General features: G+C 43.0%; 1 protein-coding gene across 1 annotated transcript in view; it reads left to right on the forward strand.

Moving 5' to 3' along the window:
• The window catches only part of GABRA5 (gamma-aminobutyric acid type A receptor subunit alpha5), a 70649-nt gene that overhangs the window by 26241 nt on the left and 23945 nt on the right, over positions 1-20463 (forward strand). Inside the window, exon 5 of the mRNA XM_035116194.2 lies at positions 7078-7160. Coding sequence (XP_034972085.1) covers positions 7078-7160 — 83 coding nt within the window. The remainder of the gene's footprint in view (positions 1-7077; positions 7161-20463) is intronic.

Raw genomic sequence — 20463 nt, forward strand, 5'->3', positions numbered from 1 at the left:
TACCCTTAGAATCATAGGATCATAGAATTATAGAGTTGGAAGGGACCTCGAGGGTCATCTAGTCCAACCCCCTGCAATGCAGGAATCTCAACTAGATCATACAAGACAGATGCCATCCAACTTCTGCTTAAAAACTTCCAAGGAAGGAGAGTCCACCACCTTCCAAGAGAATTTATTCCACTGATGAACAGCTCTTACTATTTGAAAGTTCTTCCTGATCTTTAGTCAGAATCTCATTTCTTGTAAATTGAATCCATTGGTTCAAGTCCTAGCCTCTGGAGCCAGAGAATACAAACTTGCTCCCTCCTCCATGTGGCTCTCAGTCTCCTCTTTTTCAGGCAAATTACATGCCCAACTCCCTCAACCATTCCTCATAAGGCTTGGTTTCCAGACCCTTGATCATTTTGGTTGCCCTCCGCCGCACACATTCCACCTTGCTAACATCCTTCTTAAACTGTGGTGCCCAGAATTGGACACAGTATTCCAAGTGTGGTCTGACCAAGGCAGAATAGAGCAACATTATAACTTCCTTTGATTGGGATACTAGAGTACTGTTGATGCACCCTAAAATAGCAATAGCTTTTTTTCTTTCTTTCTTTTTTGGTCCTCTGGTTAATTTTTTAAGGAAAAACTGAAGAGTCTGAAACCTGTTAGCAGTTCAGCATGCCCCAAACACTCAGGATTAGCACAATGAAACAACCTATTTTGACTGGTCCTGTATCCTTTAATTATCTTAGTAATGGGCAAAGCAATCCTAGATGGGGGAGATCTGTGGCTGAGCCCTGCTGACTTGCCCTGATCAGAACAAAATATGGGGGTGGCTATCTATCTATCTCTGGGGACGCAGGTGGTGCTGTGGTCTAAACCATAGAGCCTAGGGCTTGCTGATCAGAAAGTTGGCGGTTCGAATCCCTGCGATGGGGTGAGCTCCCGTTGTTCGGTCCCAGCTCCTGCCAACCTAGCAGTCGAAAGCACGCCAAAAGTGCAAGTAGATAAATAGGTACCACTCCGGCAGGAAGGTAAACTGCATTTCTGTGCACTGCTCTGGCTCGCCAGAAGCGGCTTAATCATGCTGGCCACATGACCCGGAAGCTGTCTGCGGACAAACGCCTGCTCCCTCTGCCTATATCTTGCCCAAGCAACCCAAAGCAACTTGCAACCAAACACAAAAAAGCAAACAGCAACACCCCACATAGATACATTAAAACCAAGGTGGTGGGAAGGGGGAAATACACACATTAAAAACATCCCACCCACTTCTAAATGGCCATAGACAGTTGATGGCCAAAGGCCTAGGTCTAGAGGAAAGTTATTGTCTGGCGCCTAAAGATATATGAACCGTGTAAGGCTTTATAGGTCAAAACCAGCACTTTGAATTAGGCCTGGAAACTAATTGGTAGCCAATTAGTAACCAGAATCGGTGTCATATGCTCAAACCGTCTTGCCGCAGTGAGCAACCTGGCCACTGAATTCTGTAGTAGCTGAAGTTTCCAAACCATCTTCAGAGGCATTACCACATATAATGTGTTGCAGTAATCTAACCTCGAGGTTACCAGAGCATAGACAACAAAAGTTAGGCTATGCCTGTCCAGATAGGGACACAGCTGGGCCACCAGCCAAAGCTGATGGAAGGCACTCCATGCCTCCTAGGCCACCTGAGCCTCAAGTGATAGCAATGGGTCCAGGAGTTACCTCCAAGCTGCGCACATGCTCCTTCAGAGGGTTTGTAGCCCCATCAAGAGCAGGCAACCTCCCATCCATCCGGTCTAGGAGACCACCCACTCACAGTTCCTCAGTCTTATCTGGATTGATCTTCAGTTTATTGGCACCAATTCCTAGCCTTGTTATGAGAAATGAAGAAAAGCTTCTCCCTATCCATTTTCTCCAAACTCTGCATGTCATGATTTTAAACATTTGATCATGTTCCTTCTTACTTGCCTTTTCCCCAAACCAAAAAGCTCCACCTTTCCTCATAAGGAAGTCACTCAAAGCCCAATCATTTCGGTTATCATTTTCTGAACCTTTTCCAGACCAACAATATTGTTTTCGATAGACCACAACTATACATCGTCTCCAAGTGTGGTCTCACTATGAATTTGTATAACAGCATTTGGATATTGGTAGTTTTATTTAAAACCCCTTTCCTAATGATCCCTAACATGGAATTCACATTTTTCACAGCGGCCGCACACTGGGTCAACATCTACAGTGAGCAGTCCATTATGATCTCCACATTTCTTTTCTTTCATTCAGTTGTTGTTGTTGTTGTTGTTGTTGTTTAGATAGGGTCTAGAGGGGGCCTCTGCTCCCCTTCTGCATGGATTACCTAAAGGCAGTAATAAAGTTTCTCTGTTACGCCAAGGCTTAAATTATCCACTGTGCCGAAGAAGGCACCTTCTATCAATAATAAGGACAATACTTATGCCCTTCCGCAGCCCTCGCCCTTTGAAGTTTTGAAAGCACTTCACACACAAAAACATACATATAGTAATCAAGCTTCATCACAGCTCTGCAACAGCAAAGTAGTGGCGATCGTGTTTTTTTCTAAGCATGGAAATTGGCACAGACTGTGACCGTGAGTAGGAAATGAACAAGGGCTCCAGATTTTCTGAATCACAAATTCATTGGTGGGCTGCGATCGTGCATGCCCACCAACAGCAGAGAATAGAAAGGAACTGCAGGGTATGAGAAACAGAAGGCTAGAAGACAGGCAGGGTGGGTGGGTCAATATAGTCCAGTGGGTGGCATGCACTTCCTTATAGATGGTCTCTGCACAGCTGAAATCCTCCAAGGTTTAAGAAGTACTTAACACTGACAGAGATCAAACCAGGATTTTCTTTTCTTTTTAAAATAAGATTAGAGGAAAGTGACTCACTTGAGGTACACACAAAATAACTGAACAGTGAACAAAAAGAAAAATAAATGACAATCAATTTGGCTACATACTAATCGTTCAATATTTCATTTGTCTTAAGGAAAATGTGCATGGTTTTCTCTTTATTTTTTTAAGTTAAATTTAGTTGTTGTTGTTTTAAAAATACCCTAGCCTCATTTGTTTCTGAACTTCATTGTGTACAACTTCGTTGGCCAATTGCCAACTTTGGGGTTTTCTTCTCTTTGACATACTGGTAGTTGTACGGCAGCCAAATCTTTAGTCGCATCTTAAGCCTTCTTTGTAGTGCTAAATCATATGCTGTCCTTTGCATGGATAGATAAGGTATGATGAAAATCCCTGGCCTACAGAAAGGCAGCAAAAATTATGCAACTATCCCTTGGTGGCACTATGGGGCACTATGGTTTCCATAACTTTCGCAACCCGTATTAAGCCCTAGGCTTGCTTGCTTCCTCCCTCTAACCTTCTTGCCTGGTTGGGAAGAGGAGTTCTGAAGCTTCCGTTTTCTCTAACACCAAACCATGGTTTCTGAACCTGGGTTGAAATTAACTGTTGTTTGTGTTAACCATGCTTCACAGTTTTGATGACATGGGGAGCCATGGTAGACTAAAAACAGAAATGAAAGCTTCCCAATTTTTTTATGCGGCACAAGAAGAGGAGATGAGAGGCTTGTTGTAACTTATGCATGTTTCACTAAACCGTGGTTTCTCATAATACAGCCACAGAGCCACCATAGGTTATTCTGTTGCATTTCTTTTCTACGTACAGTTTCTCTAGATTGTTTAGAAATGAATGGGAAGCAAATGAATGAGGCTTCAGTGTATAAACCCTTAAAAAGAAAGGACCACTAAACTTTGTCGTGAAATTTCCCCAAAGGCTAGAAGCACCTCATTCACTCACATGCTGAGACTTTATAGAAAAGATGTGACTGCCATTTCTCCATGGCTGGTTCATATGCATCTTAGAAGCAATTTAGAAAACATCAAGCAGAAAGAAATATCATTCATCACTAGACACACAGCTGAAAAGTCCCCTATACGGTGATGGCAGCTTGATACTGAGTCACAATAATGACCGAGTGACATGAAGTTAAGGTGACAGAAGTCCTATTCAGGTGTTCACAGGTGAGGGAATAAAGTGTGCAGGGAGTACATTCACCACTCCATGTCCCCAATGCCCTGTTTCTGCTGCCCCCACCCTCCACTTTTGCTTTGTGCAATGCGGTCAAAGATCTAACAGTGGATTCTTTGCATGGTTATCTGAACATGCTTAGAATGCTCTTCAAGATCACTGCACAATCAAGGTTTCTTCAGATCTTCCAGCTCCACAGGAAGGTCAAAGGTGAAGACACCAGATACATCTCCTCTACCGGGGTGCTATCTTGAATAAATATGGGGGGGCAAGTAAGCCCCACCCCACATAATTGATCACAAGATGCGGCACACACAAACCATTTGAATGGCAAGGTCCATCAACTTGGGGCTAGTGGCCCCCTCAAATATTTTATTGGGGGGCGAAGGGACCCTGGCCTTTAGGAGCTGGCTCCTATGTCCTCAAAACTTTATGCTCCTATATATTCTTTGAACTCCTGTTTAGAGTTGATGAGGAAAGAACAACGCAGATTTGTTAGTTGAGTGCTTTGGGAATCTGATCGTGATCCTTTTAAACACATTCTTGGTTACTCTGGGTTCATTCTGGGTTACATTCTGGGTCTTTTTAACAGAGATATTTTACAGCCGTGCATCTTTTTAAGAGTATTATACACATTTGGAGAAAAGTGATTGGATTAGGGAATATAGAATTCTTCCATGGATTTTTTTAAAAAAAACCAATAAAAATAAAAAACAGTTTTCATGTGGCATACCATGTTTTGTGTGAAAGCTCGGGGGACGACTGTTCCTTTCTGCAGATTAATGCTGTTTTTACAAGGCTATGCTTTTATAACTTTTCAGAAATAGGTGTTTCTGCCAATGGTATATTGATTAGTTGTGAGATAAAGCTACCAATTCACCTAGAATGAATAGATTGTGGACAAGTAAGAGGAGTGAGGGGGACACAGTAGGAAGCTGATTTTGGGTTCCATGAACGAGCAGCAAATGGCTAGTTATCTAATCTATTACCATTATATTTTTTACTGCCAAGGAGGAGGAGAAGGGCTTGTGGGATTTTATGCCATGGGTTGGTGCTATGTATGTTGACTTGAGGGCTGGGCTATTTGCTGCTATGCCTCAGGAAGCAACATGTCTTGGGCTGTCTCTGAATAGATGGATGGAGGAAACAGAGATGAGGACAGCTGTATAGATGGGTGGGCAACTGATTAAGAGGGAGGGGAGAGGGTCCAAGGAAATGGTTGTAGAATGGCACGTGGGCTTCAGAAATGTTATTTCCACCCTTTACAGCAGGCATAGGCAAACTCTGGCCCTCCAGATGTTTGGGACTACAATTCCCATCATCCCTGACCTCTGGTCCTGTTAGCTAGGGATGATGGGAATTGTAGTCTGAAACATCTGGAGGGCCGGCGTTTGCCTATGCCTGCTTTACAGACTCACAGTCAACGCGCCACTGAGACTACACTGAGACTACACTAGAGCCGGGCCTGGTTTTGGAACTACCCTGAGATGATGGGACCTAACTAATATAGGCACCACAAGAATCTGTTCTTTTGATTGTAGTGGATAGCTGTTAACCGGGCCTGGATCAGAAAGTCAATTCTTCAACTAATAGATTTGGGAGGAAATAACCCGAGACTATAGTTTAGATCAGGCATCCCCAAACTTCAGCCCTCCAGATGTTTTGGACTACAATTCCCATCATCCCTGACCTCTGGTCCTCTTAGCTAGGGAACATGGGAGTTGTAGGCCAAAACATCTGGAGGGCCGCAGATTGGGGGTGCCTGGTTTAGATGTTGCCATTATGGTGTGGTTTAGACCAGCACAGGGAACAACAGAGAGAATATTTTTAGTGTGACAGTGAAGCATTAAACTTGTTGGCTTTTTAAGTTTGCTCACATGTGTACCTGGATGTACAGGCAAGCCCAGATTTGCATGGGAGTTGCATTCTGGGTCATCATGCACAATGGTGGAGCACACATAACCTTGTTCCACCCCCTTTTCTGCCCCGTTCCACCCCCTTTTCTGCCCACTTCTGGGTCGCCGTGATGCATGTGTGCATGACCACACATCAACTGAACACACATAAATCAGTCTAAAAGTAACAACCCATCCTGTTAGATATATACGAAAAAATCTTCTCTCCCTCCCCATTAGTTAAAGTACCACCAGAGTGTCTGATCGCCCAACACTGATTCAGCTTGCAATTTTATTGCAACACCCCACGCAGCCCTAGGAAATCCTCCTTAGGGCATATTTCTCTAGTTATCACTGACTTCCACTTGCATGACTGTCTCTCAGAGTCCCATTGCCTGATAGCTTCCCAGCTAAGTCTTTAAAATCAATGCAATTTTTAAAGTCTCTTAGCAGCATTTGAATAGCATTCACGATTCCATACCTTCAAGTGTTCATTTGACGTTGTCATTATCAACATTGCCTCTACTGGGAAATGGTGCAGCCACTATAAAAATGGAGGGAGTCTTACGGATTAGCAGGACAGCTACTTTGCCAAAAGAGCAGCCTTTAGCAAAAGCATTGGGGGATGGGGGATGGAATGAACTATCCACCCTTTATTGCCCCAAGTTTGTTAGAAACTGGTTAAAATTTAAGGTGGTAAGGAAACAATTATTGCATCATCACTACATTATTAAAGCTTCTATGTGTGACTTAGAAATCGTTTAATTCCCATGAGAAGGTGTGGAAAATATGGTTGTGTTTGCAGTACCTCTCACACACATCATTTGTAAGGGGTTCGTACAACCCATGTGTCGAAAGAATGATTGGAGGCGGGACCATGTGGTCTAGCGCTGCCACATGCCAGCACATCATGCTCCCCTGACTTCTGCACATGGAAGGTTCACCAGAAGGAGGTCTCCCCACATACAAATGAATGAATGGACATTGGAGGAGCATGGCAGTGAGGGACGTTGGGTGACATGGCCCTGCCAATCCTCCTGCATGATCTATCAAACGTGTAATGGTCCATGTGGATCCCTGTTTATCTGGTATAGCTATATTTCTCTGTGGATCAAACCAACAAACCCTGAATTGTCTATCTTTCTCTCTTTCCATCAGATTGACCATCTCTGCTGAATGCCCCATGCAACTGGAAGACTTCCCCATGGATGCACATGCTTGCCCGTTAAAATTTGGAAGTTGTAAGTGTCTAATAATAATAATAATAATAATAATAATTTATACCGCACTCATCTTGGGGCAGCTTCCAGAAAAACATATAAACATGATAAAATGTCAATTGTTGAAAACTTCCTGATACAGGGCTGCCTTTAGATGTCTTGTAAAAGTTGGGTAGTTCTTTATCTCCTTGACATCTGATGGGAGGGTGTTACACAAGGGAGGGCGCCACTGCCAAGAAGGCCCTCTTCCTGGTTCCCTGTAACTTCATGCAGTGAGGGAACCGCCAGAAGACCCCTGGGGGTGGACCTCAGTGTCCCTTGAGCAAGATGAAGGAAGGGAGCCTATTTTAATGGGGTTTCTGTGTGCCTTGAGGGTAACTTAGCTAAATGTGAAGGATCTGACACTGCTTTTCCTTTCCTACATCTGTTCTTTATAATTGTACATTTGATCTAGTCAGTGCTGGGGGTTTTTTAAGGGGGGGGAGGTGCTAGTACTCACCATGAATTTATTCCACATTTTAAACATTTCTTTTTAAAAGGTGATGGTACCCTTGAGTACCCCCAGGGTTGGAAAGCACTGGATCTAGCAAGGACTTTTTTTTCTTGCTCAGACCAGCTTCCACAGTTAACTCCCTATAATCCCCAGAGGCAATCATCCCAATGGCAAACCACACTCACTTAATATACTGTGATAACTTTGGCTTTTGCAGTCAGGGGGGCAAATTTATCTCACAGAAAGTGACCACAGTCAACAGTAGTTGTGCTGTGAGCCACAAGCAAAGTTTGCTGAGGGTCTTAGCCACTATCATTGGGACATTTTTGCAGATGGTATAAAAATAGGTTAATAGACTGCCTTTGGCAAGTGTGCCACACATTGGCAAGATATCTGTGCTTTGGCATGCATGTTACGAGTATGAGAAAGGGGACCTGGGATGCATTTTATTTCATAAATGAGAGAACAGCCATGTGGCACAGTTATTTATAAGGAGCTGCAAGCAGAGCAGCTAGTCACTGTGAGGCAGATGCCTGGGCATTTTATATTTATGTGAAAATGATCATTCCATTAAGTCTCAGATTGTATTAGTACAGTATTTACATGTGCACTATTAGGGAATGCTCTGAACAAGTTGTATAGTTTTTTCCAGCAGAGACACAAAACATTCAAAGAATTATCTCTCCGGAGAACCATAATGCGCCTTTTCCGTCCAATATGGTATGCGCAGGTCCAGAAAGAAAGGGCTGGGATTAAGGAGAATCTATGCTGTGCATTATGTTCCAGAGCACAATATTTTGGGCATATGGTCTTTACGTTCTCATTTGACAGCATCCAGAATGATGGGTACCACAGACAAATAAAACGAGAGAGAGAGAGAGAGAGAGAGAAGGAAAGAGAAAGAGAGAGAGGGAGAGAGAGAGGGAGAGGGAGAGAGAGGGAGGATGTGAAGAAAATGCATAGTCCTTGAACAACCCCCTAGCAGCAATAGAAGGTGACATATTTGAAGATTATCCTGACCTGCTCACCCCCTAGACTTGACACCCACCTTCACTTCCTGCCAGTTGTACAGCAAAACAAGAGCTTTGCTTGCTAAAGCAGGCAGAAAGAACAGAGAGAGCAAACTGACCAGGTAAGGATAAGAGCAGGAAAAACTAGTGCCAAAGCACCCCATCTTCCCTGGGTCCTGTACCATGATGCTTCCCAGGTCTTTCCCTTTAGAACTTCACTGCCACCAGGTAAAATACAAGGCTGCTTTTAACTGATCGTTATTTGGCAAACTACCCAAGCACATACTGATTTTTGGCTGCTTTTGGCTATGCTTTCCACATTGCAGTACAAAGGCATGTCCTTCTCATCAGTTGCAAATGGCAGCCCCCCAATCAGATGGGCAGCCAATCAGATTGGCAGCCACTGTCTGCTCAGCGTACTTCACCCAGAAAGGCGGCAGTGTGTACACAATCGCAGCCGTTTTGTCAGTGCAACGAAGCAGAAGATGTGCACCCATTTGTTCTGCTCTTGATTGTGCGGCAGGTCTGAATTTCGCATCTTATTCCAAAACAAACTTGGTTTGGGGTGGATCCAGGCAGAAACTTGGGCCTCACCTAGCAACTGCGCCGAGGGCTCCTACCTTTAAAAGCTAACTATGGAAATGTCCAATGCACAAATATCACCTGTTAACATTTCGACAGGCCACTAAATGCTTCTGCAGGGGACTGGGGCTCAAAAAGCATGACTAGGGATCTGTTGCTTCCCTTCTTCAGCAACCCTATGTCTTGGTTGCAGGGGTGAAAACTTGAATAAAATATTGGGGGGGGCAGGTAAGCTCTGCCCCACATAATCAATCACAAGATGAGCTGTACGCACATAATATGAATGGCAATCCTCATCAACTTGGAGGGATGCCCCCTCAAACATATATTTTTTTGGGGGGGGGGGCTGAAGGGACCTCGGCTCCTAGGAAACAGTTCAATGTGTGCTTTTACAACAGTGGAGGAGCTGTGCATACACTCCTACACTCCTCAGAGGAAAATAGGGACATTTATCACTTCCCACCAACTGACCCTCCTCGAAACCCCCATCCTCTCCTCCCGGCGCAACTGCAGAGTATTTCCTATCTGACGAAGGGTGAGTTCCACCACCACTTCACCAACGGGACACAGCATAGCGAGCAGGCCAGCTCATCCTCCTCCCCAAACTCGGCGGTGGTTGGGGAAATAGGGACATTCCGGGATCAACTCAAAAGCTGGGGTGGCTTTCATAATTCTGGGACTGTCCCTGGAATACGGGGACATTTGCAGGGTATGGCTTTGCTTTTGAAAGTCAGAGGCTTGGCTCCACTGCAGCAGCCTTATTCTTTGGGTAGACTATCTCATACTTGGGGGTCCTCCAGATGTACTATTTATTGGACTTTCATCCTAATTTGTTTGGACAAAGCATACAGGAAGGTTTGATTATATCCAGTATTTATTGAGCATCTGTTTTGATTTATGTTCAGAGAGCTTATACAGCAGTGGACCTACATCAGACATCTATCCTGATTGGCTTGTGCAGTGTTGATACATCTTTCCGTTAGTCATTCGTTCGTGCCACACTTTTCTTTAAGGCCCCAAAGTCCTTTTTTCACATAGTGGGTTTGTTGCACTAGGAAGACAGAGCACTTGGATCCACCGTAATTGCACAAACCTAAATTTCCTAGCAGGCACTTGAATCCCTTCCACAAAACACTAACAGTCTGGAGTTGCCCTTGGATAGCCCTGCAGGAAAGAGTTTTAGAATGCCAATATAAACTCTAAGTGCTGTTTCTTAGAACCCATTCGGATGCAGGATTGTGTTTTGAAAGCATCAAATGGTGTGGGTTAGAGCTCATAAGGAGCTTTCAGTTTGTCAAACAAAATCAAAGGTGACAATAAAATTACTCATGCGCTCAGTGATCCTCCAACTCTGAGCTGCTGATGAGTTCAGCCTTAGCCGTATAATTTGTTTCCTTTTCTACCAGTGCAGGCCATCTTTCTATGTGTGTGTGTGTGTGTGTGTGTGTGTGTGTGTGTGTGTGTGTGCGTGTTGTGTGTGTGTGTGTGTGTACACACACACACACACACACACACACACACACATCTAAGCTTTGACTGAGCAACTTTGTATGTAGGACTGTTTTCCTTTGGGCGACCTTGGCTCTTAAAAATGCAGATGACAGAAACTCCCACTGCCTTGCAGATTTCTGAGTTGGTCAAATATAAAGTGCAATAGCCCAAGTGAGGTCTCTGCATGCTAACGTGATGGGACAGCCAAAAGCTTAATCTTTGCTTTGTTAATCAGGCAGCTTGAAAACAAAAACACAGAAATGTATCATTCACAACCACAGCATGATACACTTGGATTTAATTAGCCCATTCAAGAGTACCTTGTTTCCCCTTTTTTAAGACACCGTCTTATACCTTTTTTTTACTCAAAAAACCACACAGTGTCTTTTTTTTAGGGGATGTCTTGTACCTTAAGGCCTCCTCGGCCTTTTACTAAGTTGATGTTAGCAAACAACCAATGCAAAAAGAAAGAAGATGGTATCTTTTCTTGGTTCATCTCCATCATCTTTGCACATTGCCTACCAAAGATTTAGAAGGCTCATTCCAGATTTAGCTGTCTTCCTATCCTTCCCCATGAGGAATTATATGCAACTTGCAAGTTTATATACTCACTACCTCTGCCCCATGGGCCTAATTATACCCATAGGTCACCCCCATTTGTCCTGCAAGACCCTTTTGGCCCAGCCATGCCCACCTGCCCTACACATCCTGTCACACATGACATCAAATGTGGGACTGGTAAAGACATTGCTGCGTGGGCATAAACTGGTGGTCTGATGTCATCGTGATGTCAAGTGACTGACAAGTGGTCAGCCATGCACACCTGTCAAACTTTGTCCACAGGACTTGGGGTAGATTTAGGTCTGGGCAACATCTGGTTTTCAACATTGTGATAATCAGCTAAACGTTGCAATATACCGATGTATCACGATGTCTGAAATAAGGATGGAGCGACGTAGAGGCTGGCTCACATTTCCCCCCACATTGTGATTTTTGCATAGATTGCCAGGTCAAAAATTATGAAACTGATTATCACAATATGGACTTCAAACCGGTTTTGGGTGATCTATTGATATATTGCCCAGCCCTAATAAGGATCTAGTTTTCCATCTCTGCCATACACCAACAGAAGTTGGGCTGGTCTCCTCTACGTATAATATTTGGCCATACTTTTTTGCCAGTCTGGTGAAATTCCAACAAGATTATCTTTCAGTCTGCTGTAGCAATCTTCAGCTCCTTCACTGGCCCAATAGGTATTCTGTAGCTATAGAGTGAGGCTTTCCAGCAGCTCAATAGAAGCAGGTAAATATGATTATGATTTTGTACAAACAAGATATTTGGAGCAGAAAGAGGTTAATTGACTTTCCTTCAAGGTCATGCCAGCAAAGCAATGTCAGAATGAGAATTTCACCGCAGTTCTTTGGTCTACTGAGCAAATGTCTAATCCAGACAAAGGAGCCCCCCTGCCCAGACAATCGACTTAGCTCCTAAATCACATTTTGCACATAGTGTTAATGATATTGCATTCACCTCACTCAAAGATGAATTTGTTAATGTGTGCCACTCTTTTGACAGTGTGATAATTCTACACTTGCTGTGGTAAAGTTGTTACTGTAAAGTTTTTTTCAGTTTTCTATACTCTTGATTGAGTACCAAAAATCTCTAGTAGGCCATTTAAAAAAATAAAATAAAAATTGTCCCATAAACTTCTCATTCGAAAGTGTATATAATCTGGACAAATTTTCTGGATGAAAAAACAATTTTGAAATAGAAACACATGTTGCTATGTCAGCCAGAAGGAATAAGTAGTGTTGAAATCTGGGTTTGAATTGTTTTCTTTTTTAAAAAAAATTGTAAGCCATCCAGAGGACATTTTCCTATATGGTAATCTTTCAAATAAATAAATGTTGTTAGATCTGCCATTGCTTATAAAGGCTTTCTAAATCTGACAACAGTATTTTGTGAATCAATTAAAAAATCCATTGCTTTCTTAGTGACACTAATCAGCCTTAAGTGTAGTGATACTAGGTGATTAACCTAACTTTTCAGTTGATGTTGACCTACGTACAGGCAGGAAGCTTAGGACAAGGGTGCGTGTACTAAGTCCTCTATTAGATCAGAGTTTGAAAGTTTAAGTAGGTCTTAATTAAGTTAGTGCACCAACTTTAGGTTGGTGTTCAGCTCAAGAATGAAATTCACCCTTATACCTTTCTCTCTTTATTTCTAACGTAGTTTTTATTCCTTTTCATCTTTAAACTGTTCAACATGGCTGCCCTGAGAAATATTTTTTAAAAAACACATTTGAATTATTAACTTAAAAACCTTTAAAACGTAGAGCATGGTATGGGTCCTCTTTCAATGTTAGAGGGTTCTCAAGTACCACTAAGGGTATAGAATAAACCACAAGCATAAAAATCAAACATAAAAATCAAAGTAAATGATAGGATGTTTTAAAGTGGGCATTTTCTTTTAAATCTCATGTCCCAACACGCTGGTACTTTTAAGATGTTTATGTTTTCAGATCATTCCAGTCTGAATGCTTTAGCTTCTATAAAAAACACCACCACCCCTTTTGAAACCACATTTTCGCCTTGCAATAGTCCTGCCTTAAAGGTAAAGGTGAAGGTACCCCTGACCGTTAGGTCCAGTCGCGAACATCTCTGGGGTTGCAGCGCTCATCTCACTTTACTGGCCGAGGGAGCCGAAGTTTGTCCGCAGAGAGTTTTTCCGGGTCATGTGGCCAGCATGACTAAGCTGCCTCTGGCGAATCAGAGCAGCACATGGAAACACTGTTTACCTTCCCACCGGAGCAGTTCCTATTTATCTACTTGCACTTTGACATGCTTTTGAACTGCTAGGTTGGCAGGAGCAGGGACCGAGCAACGGGAGCTCACCCCGTCGCGGGGATTCGAACCGCCAACCTTCTAATCGGCAAGCTCAAGGCTCAGTGCTTTAGACCACAGCGCCACCCACGTCCCTTAGTTCTGCCTTAGTTCTTGCTTATTTTCTAGACATTTGTAACCTTTCTGAAATATGTGCAACAATTCCTTGTCCCGGTCTTCTCTTCGGTGGTCTTTTGGCTTTGCTGTCGCTCTCCCACCTGGGCTCCTGAACAGGGTCGTTTTTACCAATGGGTTCACTATCCTGCTGCTGCAACAAATCAATAACCTCAAGTGGGAGAGTCCAGTTCTAGTGTTGTTAATAGCTCTGTGGCTTCCTTGTGGTTGGTGGTTGAGAGTTTGGTGTTTCCTTTAGGGACTAACTAAACCAAAGTGAAAAGCCCAACAGTATCTTTTTCCTGCGTCTTGCAGTTATCAAGTGTTGTGGAGCGCAACTCTGTGCTTCGTGGTTTTTTTCAAAGTATCTGAGAGTAAATCCTGCAAGATCATGACTCGATTATTGCCGTGTATTATTGCTGCAACATTTCTCAAAACTGTACAGATCTTGTCATTCTTTTTAAAACTGTGGAAGCACATAACAATATTGTTTGTGGGGGCCTGCATCACATAGGTATACTGACAGTGCTCTATGTACTCTCTTCATATCTTCTGGGGACACTTCCAGAGAAATTCTGTAATATTATCAACAACAACAATCTTTATTACGGTCCATAGACCCATCAATTCGTTACAAAGTGATACCCAATAAGGACATCCTGCTTTCAGGTTTCAGAAACATTTTGTTCAAACTTAGAGTTGGGATCATTGATTCTTGCAAACACCGATAGAAACTTCGCCACTGCTAATGTTCTAGCATTTGACCGGTCTCCCAATAGGAACTTGATATAATACTCCTCCGATTTTCCTGGGATCAGGGCTAGCAAGGGTGAAATCAATTCAGCCCTAGCTTGCTTGAACTTCACACAGTGCAGCATAATATGTTTTGGGCACAGGAGCACAGTCTTTCCTGGTAGGGGACTCCTCTCATCCTACCCTCCAGCACTGCAGAGGGGAAAACATTTAATCTGGCTTTTGTGAATAACCTTCGGTAGTTTGGGACAGTCAGGTTTTTAACGTAAGCCTTCTAACTTTAAAACATGCCCATATTGTACTCCTACTGCCAACGGACTACAGACTGCATGTGATGTCGCAGGTCACTGTGTGTATTATCCCAAAGTTTTTGCTTTAAGGTCTTTAGGGCACCATCATAGACCAGGTAACAGAGTTGGGTGGGTGACAGGCCAATAGCAGTGGCTTTTCTAGACATCATTTTCTGCCGATTGCTGACATATTCCTCATTGGTCAGGTTTTTAGTCCAAATACTGCAATCTTAAGCCAATGTTTTAGTGCAGCCCACCATGCTTTTGTTGAAATTGGGCATTCACCCGTTTCTAGCAGGAGTATGGAATTTCGGACACAATTGGGCACCTGAAGCAAAGATCGTAAATTTTTTGCTAATATTATCTCATTCAGCCCCTTCTTTAAACCTGCACACATGTAAATTAACATTTTATTAAATGTTTTCAACTTCCTCAGGCTTAGACTTAATGCCTTTATTTTCCTGAAGCAGCCTTTTATTTTTTTTGTTCTGGCTGCACACTTAAATCCATGATTACAGAAGCCGTTTCAGTGGCTCCATCCAGCTTTTCTGCTATTACACTTGCCTTTGCTTCAGGAGCTGCCATTCCTTCCTTCCAGGTTTCCATGATCATGGCTTATAAGGCATGTGTTGTGCTTCAAACTCCTCCTGAGTATGGCATCCATGCTTTCCTTCCTTTTGAAGCTGCATTTTCTGCTATTTTAGAAGGGATAGCTGCCATTTTGTATCCTTCTCCAATTATCGTTTGAGCCTCACATGGAGGGAAACCAGCTGTAGAGAATAGTGGGAACAAAAGTGTTCGCAGGGAAGTGTTTGGAAGGAGGCAGATGTTTATTCTTAGAAGAGGGATGCAGGTGGTGCTGTGGTCTAAAGCACTGAGCCTCTTAGGCTTGCCAATCGGAAGGTTGGCGGTTCAAATCCCTGTGACTGGGTGAGCTCCTGTTGCTCTCTCCCAACTCCTGCCCACCTAGCAGTTCAAAAGCACGCCAGTGCAAGTAGATAAATAGGTACCGCTGTGGCAGGAAGCTAAACGGTGTTTCCGTGCACTTTGGCTTCCATCACGGTGTCCCGTTGTGCCAGAAGCGGTTTAGTCATGCTGACCACATGACCTGGAAAGCTGTGGACAAACGCTGACTCCCTCGGCCTGAAAGCGAGATGAGCGCCGCAACCCCATAGTCGCCTTTGACTGGACTTAACCACCCAGGGGTCCTTTACCTTTTTACCTTTACCTTTATTCTTAGAGAACTTTTGGAAGAAGCTTGAACTTTTCCTGATAACTTTTTGAAAATGCTTCAAGAATTAGTGTATGTGTGTGTGTGTGTGTGTGTGTGTGTGTGTGTGGAGAGTTCAACACTCTAGCTAGAAGAAAATAGGATTGTTGGCCTGGATTCCGCATTCTCTGACCACCAATGCAAGGGGCTGTTGTGCCGGCATAAGGGTGAGATAAAGGTTGTGCAATACAAAATCCAGTGCAAAAGTTGTGCTAGGGGAAGCTGGTTGTGCAACAGGAAGTGTTGGTGCTACAGAAATTGGTTGTGCAACAGCTACGAGAACCATGCTGGCTTTTTGCACAAGTCACTCCACCAACACAACTGGTCAACTGCTGAAGAACTTGGTGCAACATTGAATTTCTTGCATTCTTTCCTATAGTTACTATATACAGTAAAGCTAAAAAAACAAACAGAAGAGAAAATAATTTTTTTAATGGAAATATGAACCTTGACAGGAAGAACTAATAATGGTCATTATAATTTACTTGAAACCCTTTTCCAGACTGAACTGCAAATTCAATATATTTTTCAAAAAGGGTTTTTTTTAAAAGCATTTTCACGTTTTTATGTATATGTAGATTTCACCTAAGACTAGTCAGAGGGGATGTTATATTTCTGGGCTGAAAGCCACAAAGAAGATGCAGCAAGGAAAAAGCAGGAATGACTTTTAAAGGGCATAAGGAACAATTAATGTTTTTCTTCTTCTTATATTTATTTCCTGTCTTTTATCCAAAAAGCTCAAGGTTGCTTTTATGGTTCTCCCCTTCCCTATTGGACCCTCAAAACAACTCTGTGAAGTAAATTGGGCTGAGAAATGGTGACTGGCCCAAGGTTCCCCTATGATATCATAAGTTAGATTCAGAAGAAAATGATAAGAGCCCTCTTTTGGCATGAATATGTGGAGGACAAAAACTGGGGGCAGAGGCACTTGTGCAGCTCCTCCCCCCCCCACCGCCGCCGCCTCCCCACATGTACTGAGCATACACCCTCCTGCTTTAGTCTTCCAGCTTTGAGAGGGAAGGTCTGAAGAGCATATTTAGCTGAACATATGTAAAAGCTTTCTTGGAATCAGGGAGCCTGATAGTGGCTGGGTTCCCAGCCATGAGGAAACTTCTGAGTGTATCCAGCCAAATGTGCTTAGAAGTTCCCTTCAAACCATCATAGTCTGATGTGAAGCTGGCATAGCTGTCGGGGGCAAGGTTTGCCTCTGTCCAATGACCTTCTTCTACAATTTTAGCCTCTGCATCTTCAGACTGAACTCCTGAAGAGGATTTTTCTGTTTGTGTTGTTAACGGATATCAGGTACCTGCTTGTTCTTGTACCTGTATCCTCTGAAATTCTAAACAACGAATCTGTTTTATCATATTATCTCCCATCCTGTCTCTGTGGCTCCTCTCATCTGCTTGTTTGCTTGACTGAATATCCTCTGATTCAAAAAAATATACTTCTTTAATCTCATGCCACTGAAAAGCCAACAGAAATGTTTGTATTGGGTTCCAGTTTGAATGCGCTCACATTGATGGTAGACTTTCCCTTTAATCAAAAGCCCATAATCTTAGTTGAGAGATGACTATTAGAGTTACCGGAATGACAGAAATTTCTGAGAAACAGACCTGTATGCAGGGCCAGCTCTAGGTAGAGCCCCGGTGGTGCGGGGCGCCAGGGCGCCGGGCCGGTAGGCGGGGCGCTGCGCGACGAAGCCGTGCGGAAGCCATGTTGCGCGCTGCGAGGGCGGGGGGCGCTGGAGCGATCTCCGCCCCTCAGCGCCAGCGCGCCCAAAGTGCTCGAGACTGCCCTGCCTGTATGCCTTTGCTTTAGTAGGAGACACAATAGAAGGCATGGCTTTATGTGCTGTTAGTATAAACTTGCAATAACACTTAAGAAGAAAAAGAAGAAGAGTTTGGATTTGATATCCTGCTTTATCACTACTTGAAGGAGTCTCAAGGTGGCTCACATTCTCCTTTCCCTTCCTCCCCCACAACAAACATTCTGTGAGGTGAGTGGGGCTGAGAGACTTCAAAGAAGTGTGACTAGCCCAAGGTCACCCAGCAGCTGCATGTGGAAGAGCGGAGACTTGAACCCGGTTCACCAGACTATGATTCTACCGCTCTTAACCACTACACCACACTGAATCACTGAAGAAAAGAAGCAATACAAGACACAGAAAACTGTAAGCTGTTGTCAGGCTCCTGAAAACAAATGCTGAGACAGGTCTAAAGCTTCCGTCTGAAAGCCAGACCTACACAAAGCATGCTATAATGATCCACTCCCAAAATGTGGAACACATAAAAGTCTTGCCCACCGAAGCAAGAAACTGTCACAAAGCTCTCTTGTAAAGCATTGTTTCCATGAGAATACATGTTGGGCCTTGAGTGAAACGTCCTTGGACAGGAGTTTTGTCTCCTACTTATGAATCTTTCTTGCAAAATCCTCATGGATATTTCATTCCACTTGAATATCTCCATGGGTGAAATAAAAAAATGCACTGAAATTAGAATTTGAAATGCAAGTCTTTATTGTTGATGCTTCAGTAAGGATAGTATTGTTGATCTGGGGTTGTCATATTTCACAAGAGAAAATCTTGACAAAAAGTTGTCAAGCTTTTTTTTTTTTGCCAAAGTTGTTGAACTTTTTAATAGGAAATTCGCCAAAAAATTCAACACTTCCAAAATGGGCTGCTATACGCCTGAATTCTGAAAAATCTGCCCAGATGCCATTTTTGAAGGATGAATCCTGCCAATGTCTGGAAAATTCCGGATGTATGGCAGCCCTGGTTGATCTGTTGCAGCAAAGACAAAGAAGTGTCTTGTGTCAGCTTAAAAATTATCTGTGTTATTAAAGCATAAAAGTCTGTGATCATCAGATGCATGAAGTGTAATTCTGAGTTAAAGAGACAGGTATGGCTTTGGAGTGACAGCTGACAGTGAGGTACAGAGGGATGCAGGAAGTAAAGTGACAGTGATTATTACATAACTAACAGTGGGGAAAACTGCAAATCAAAACTTGAATATTTGACTTTGCACATGTGCATTGTACTCAGTGTACTGCACTGCATAGCTGCCAAGTTATCCCTTTTTTACAGGGATTTTCCCTTATGCTGAATAGGCTTTCTCGCGAGAAAAGTGAAAACTTGGCAGCTATGCTGCACTGTATTGTTTTATACCAATCCCCATCTTTCACTCCTCTTAAAAAAGTATCATTTTGTTACATTGAAAATATTTCCATTATTAACGACAAAGTGTTTGGAATTTGCAAACTCCAAACATTACATTAGCCCTCTGTCTGAAAGGCATTTTATAGTATCATGCATTCCAAGTACTCCATACTGAGATAACAGTGGCCCCAGCATTTTGCCTGCAGACTCGAAACTATTTCCTTCTACTACTGCAGCATATGTTAAGAAGCTGTTGCAGCTGCATTACTGGTTACTTAGCAGTCACCCACATTCTATAATGAGTAGCCTTTTACTTCCATCTAGACAGGAATTTAGGCCATTTAAAACCTTGTCTTCTTGAATGCCTTAGTGCCTCTTTGGTATTGTGCAGGGCCATAGTCAGAGAGGAGAAAGCTACTGACCCTCAGCCTTGGGGGAGAGATAAAGCTTTTAAATCTAATTAAGTAAGCTCTCAAGATGTGTTAGCATGACATGGCACAGCATCTGCCACTTCTAAAGCCCACAACATTGAGCATCCTGCTGCGGAGTGGGGGCAGAAGTCAAACACTCTTGCAAGAACAACAGAACTTCTGCCGACTCTACCCAGAACATCTTTAGCATGGTTGATAAGAGATGTGCCATTTTTTTGCCACAAACACATAGTGGGGAAAGTGAGGCAATTGGGTTTGTAGAGTGCTCCCCTCCAACAGTACCTTTCCCCTCTGCTTTTCAGAGGTGTGCATTCATTGGTTTCCTTTTAAGATAAGATAGATAAGATAAGATAAGATAAGATATAAGATACTTTATTGTCATTGTCATAGTACAACGAAATTGAATGTCATCCTATAAAAAACTAAGCAAGAACACAGTTACAGACACACACACACACACATCACAGCTCCCAGGATCATATTATTTAGTTACGGCATTTAAGATGGTTATAGCTCTCGGATAGAAACTGTTTTTTAATCTATTCGTTCTTGATTTAATTGTTCTGTATCTCTTACCCAAAGGCAACGGTGCAAAAAGACTAGTATATCCAGGATGAGATGAATCTTGTAAAATAGTATTTGCTTTTTTAAGGCAACAGGAATTATATAGTTCTTCCAGAGATGGGAGAGGATGACTGATAACCTTTTGGGCTGTGGTTATGACCTTCTGGAGCACTTTCCTATCCATGACTGTTTTCTGGTTCTACTTAGTGCTTTCCCCCTTCCTCTGGGGTCTCTTCTTCCCTGAGTGATCCTAGACAATCAGGGATCACACAGGGAATGTGATGACATTA

The sequence above is a fragment of the Zootoca vivipara genome, chromosome 4 (assembly GCF_963506605.1).
Source record: "Zootoca vivipara chromosome 4, rZooViv1.1, whole genome shotgun sequence".
NCBI lineage: Eukaryota > Metazoa > Chordata > Lepidosauria > Squamata > Lacertidae > Zootoca > Zootoca vivipara.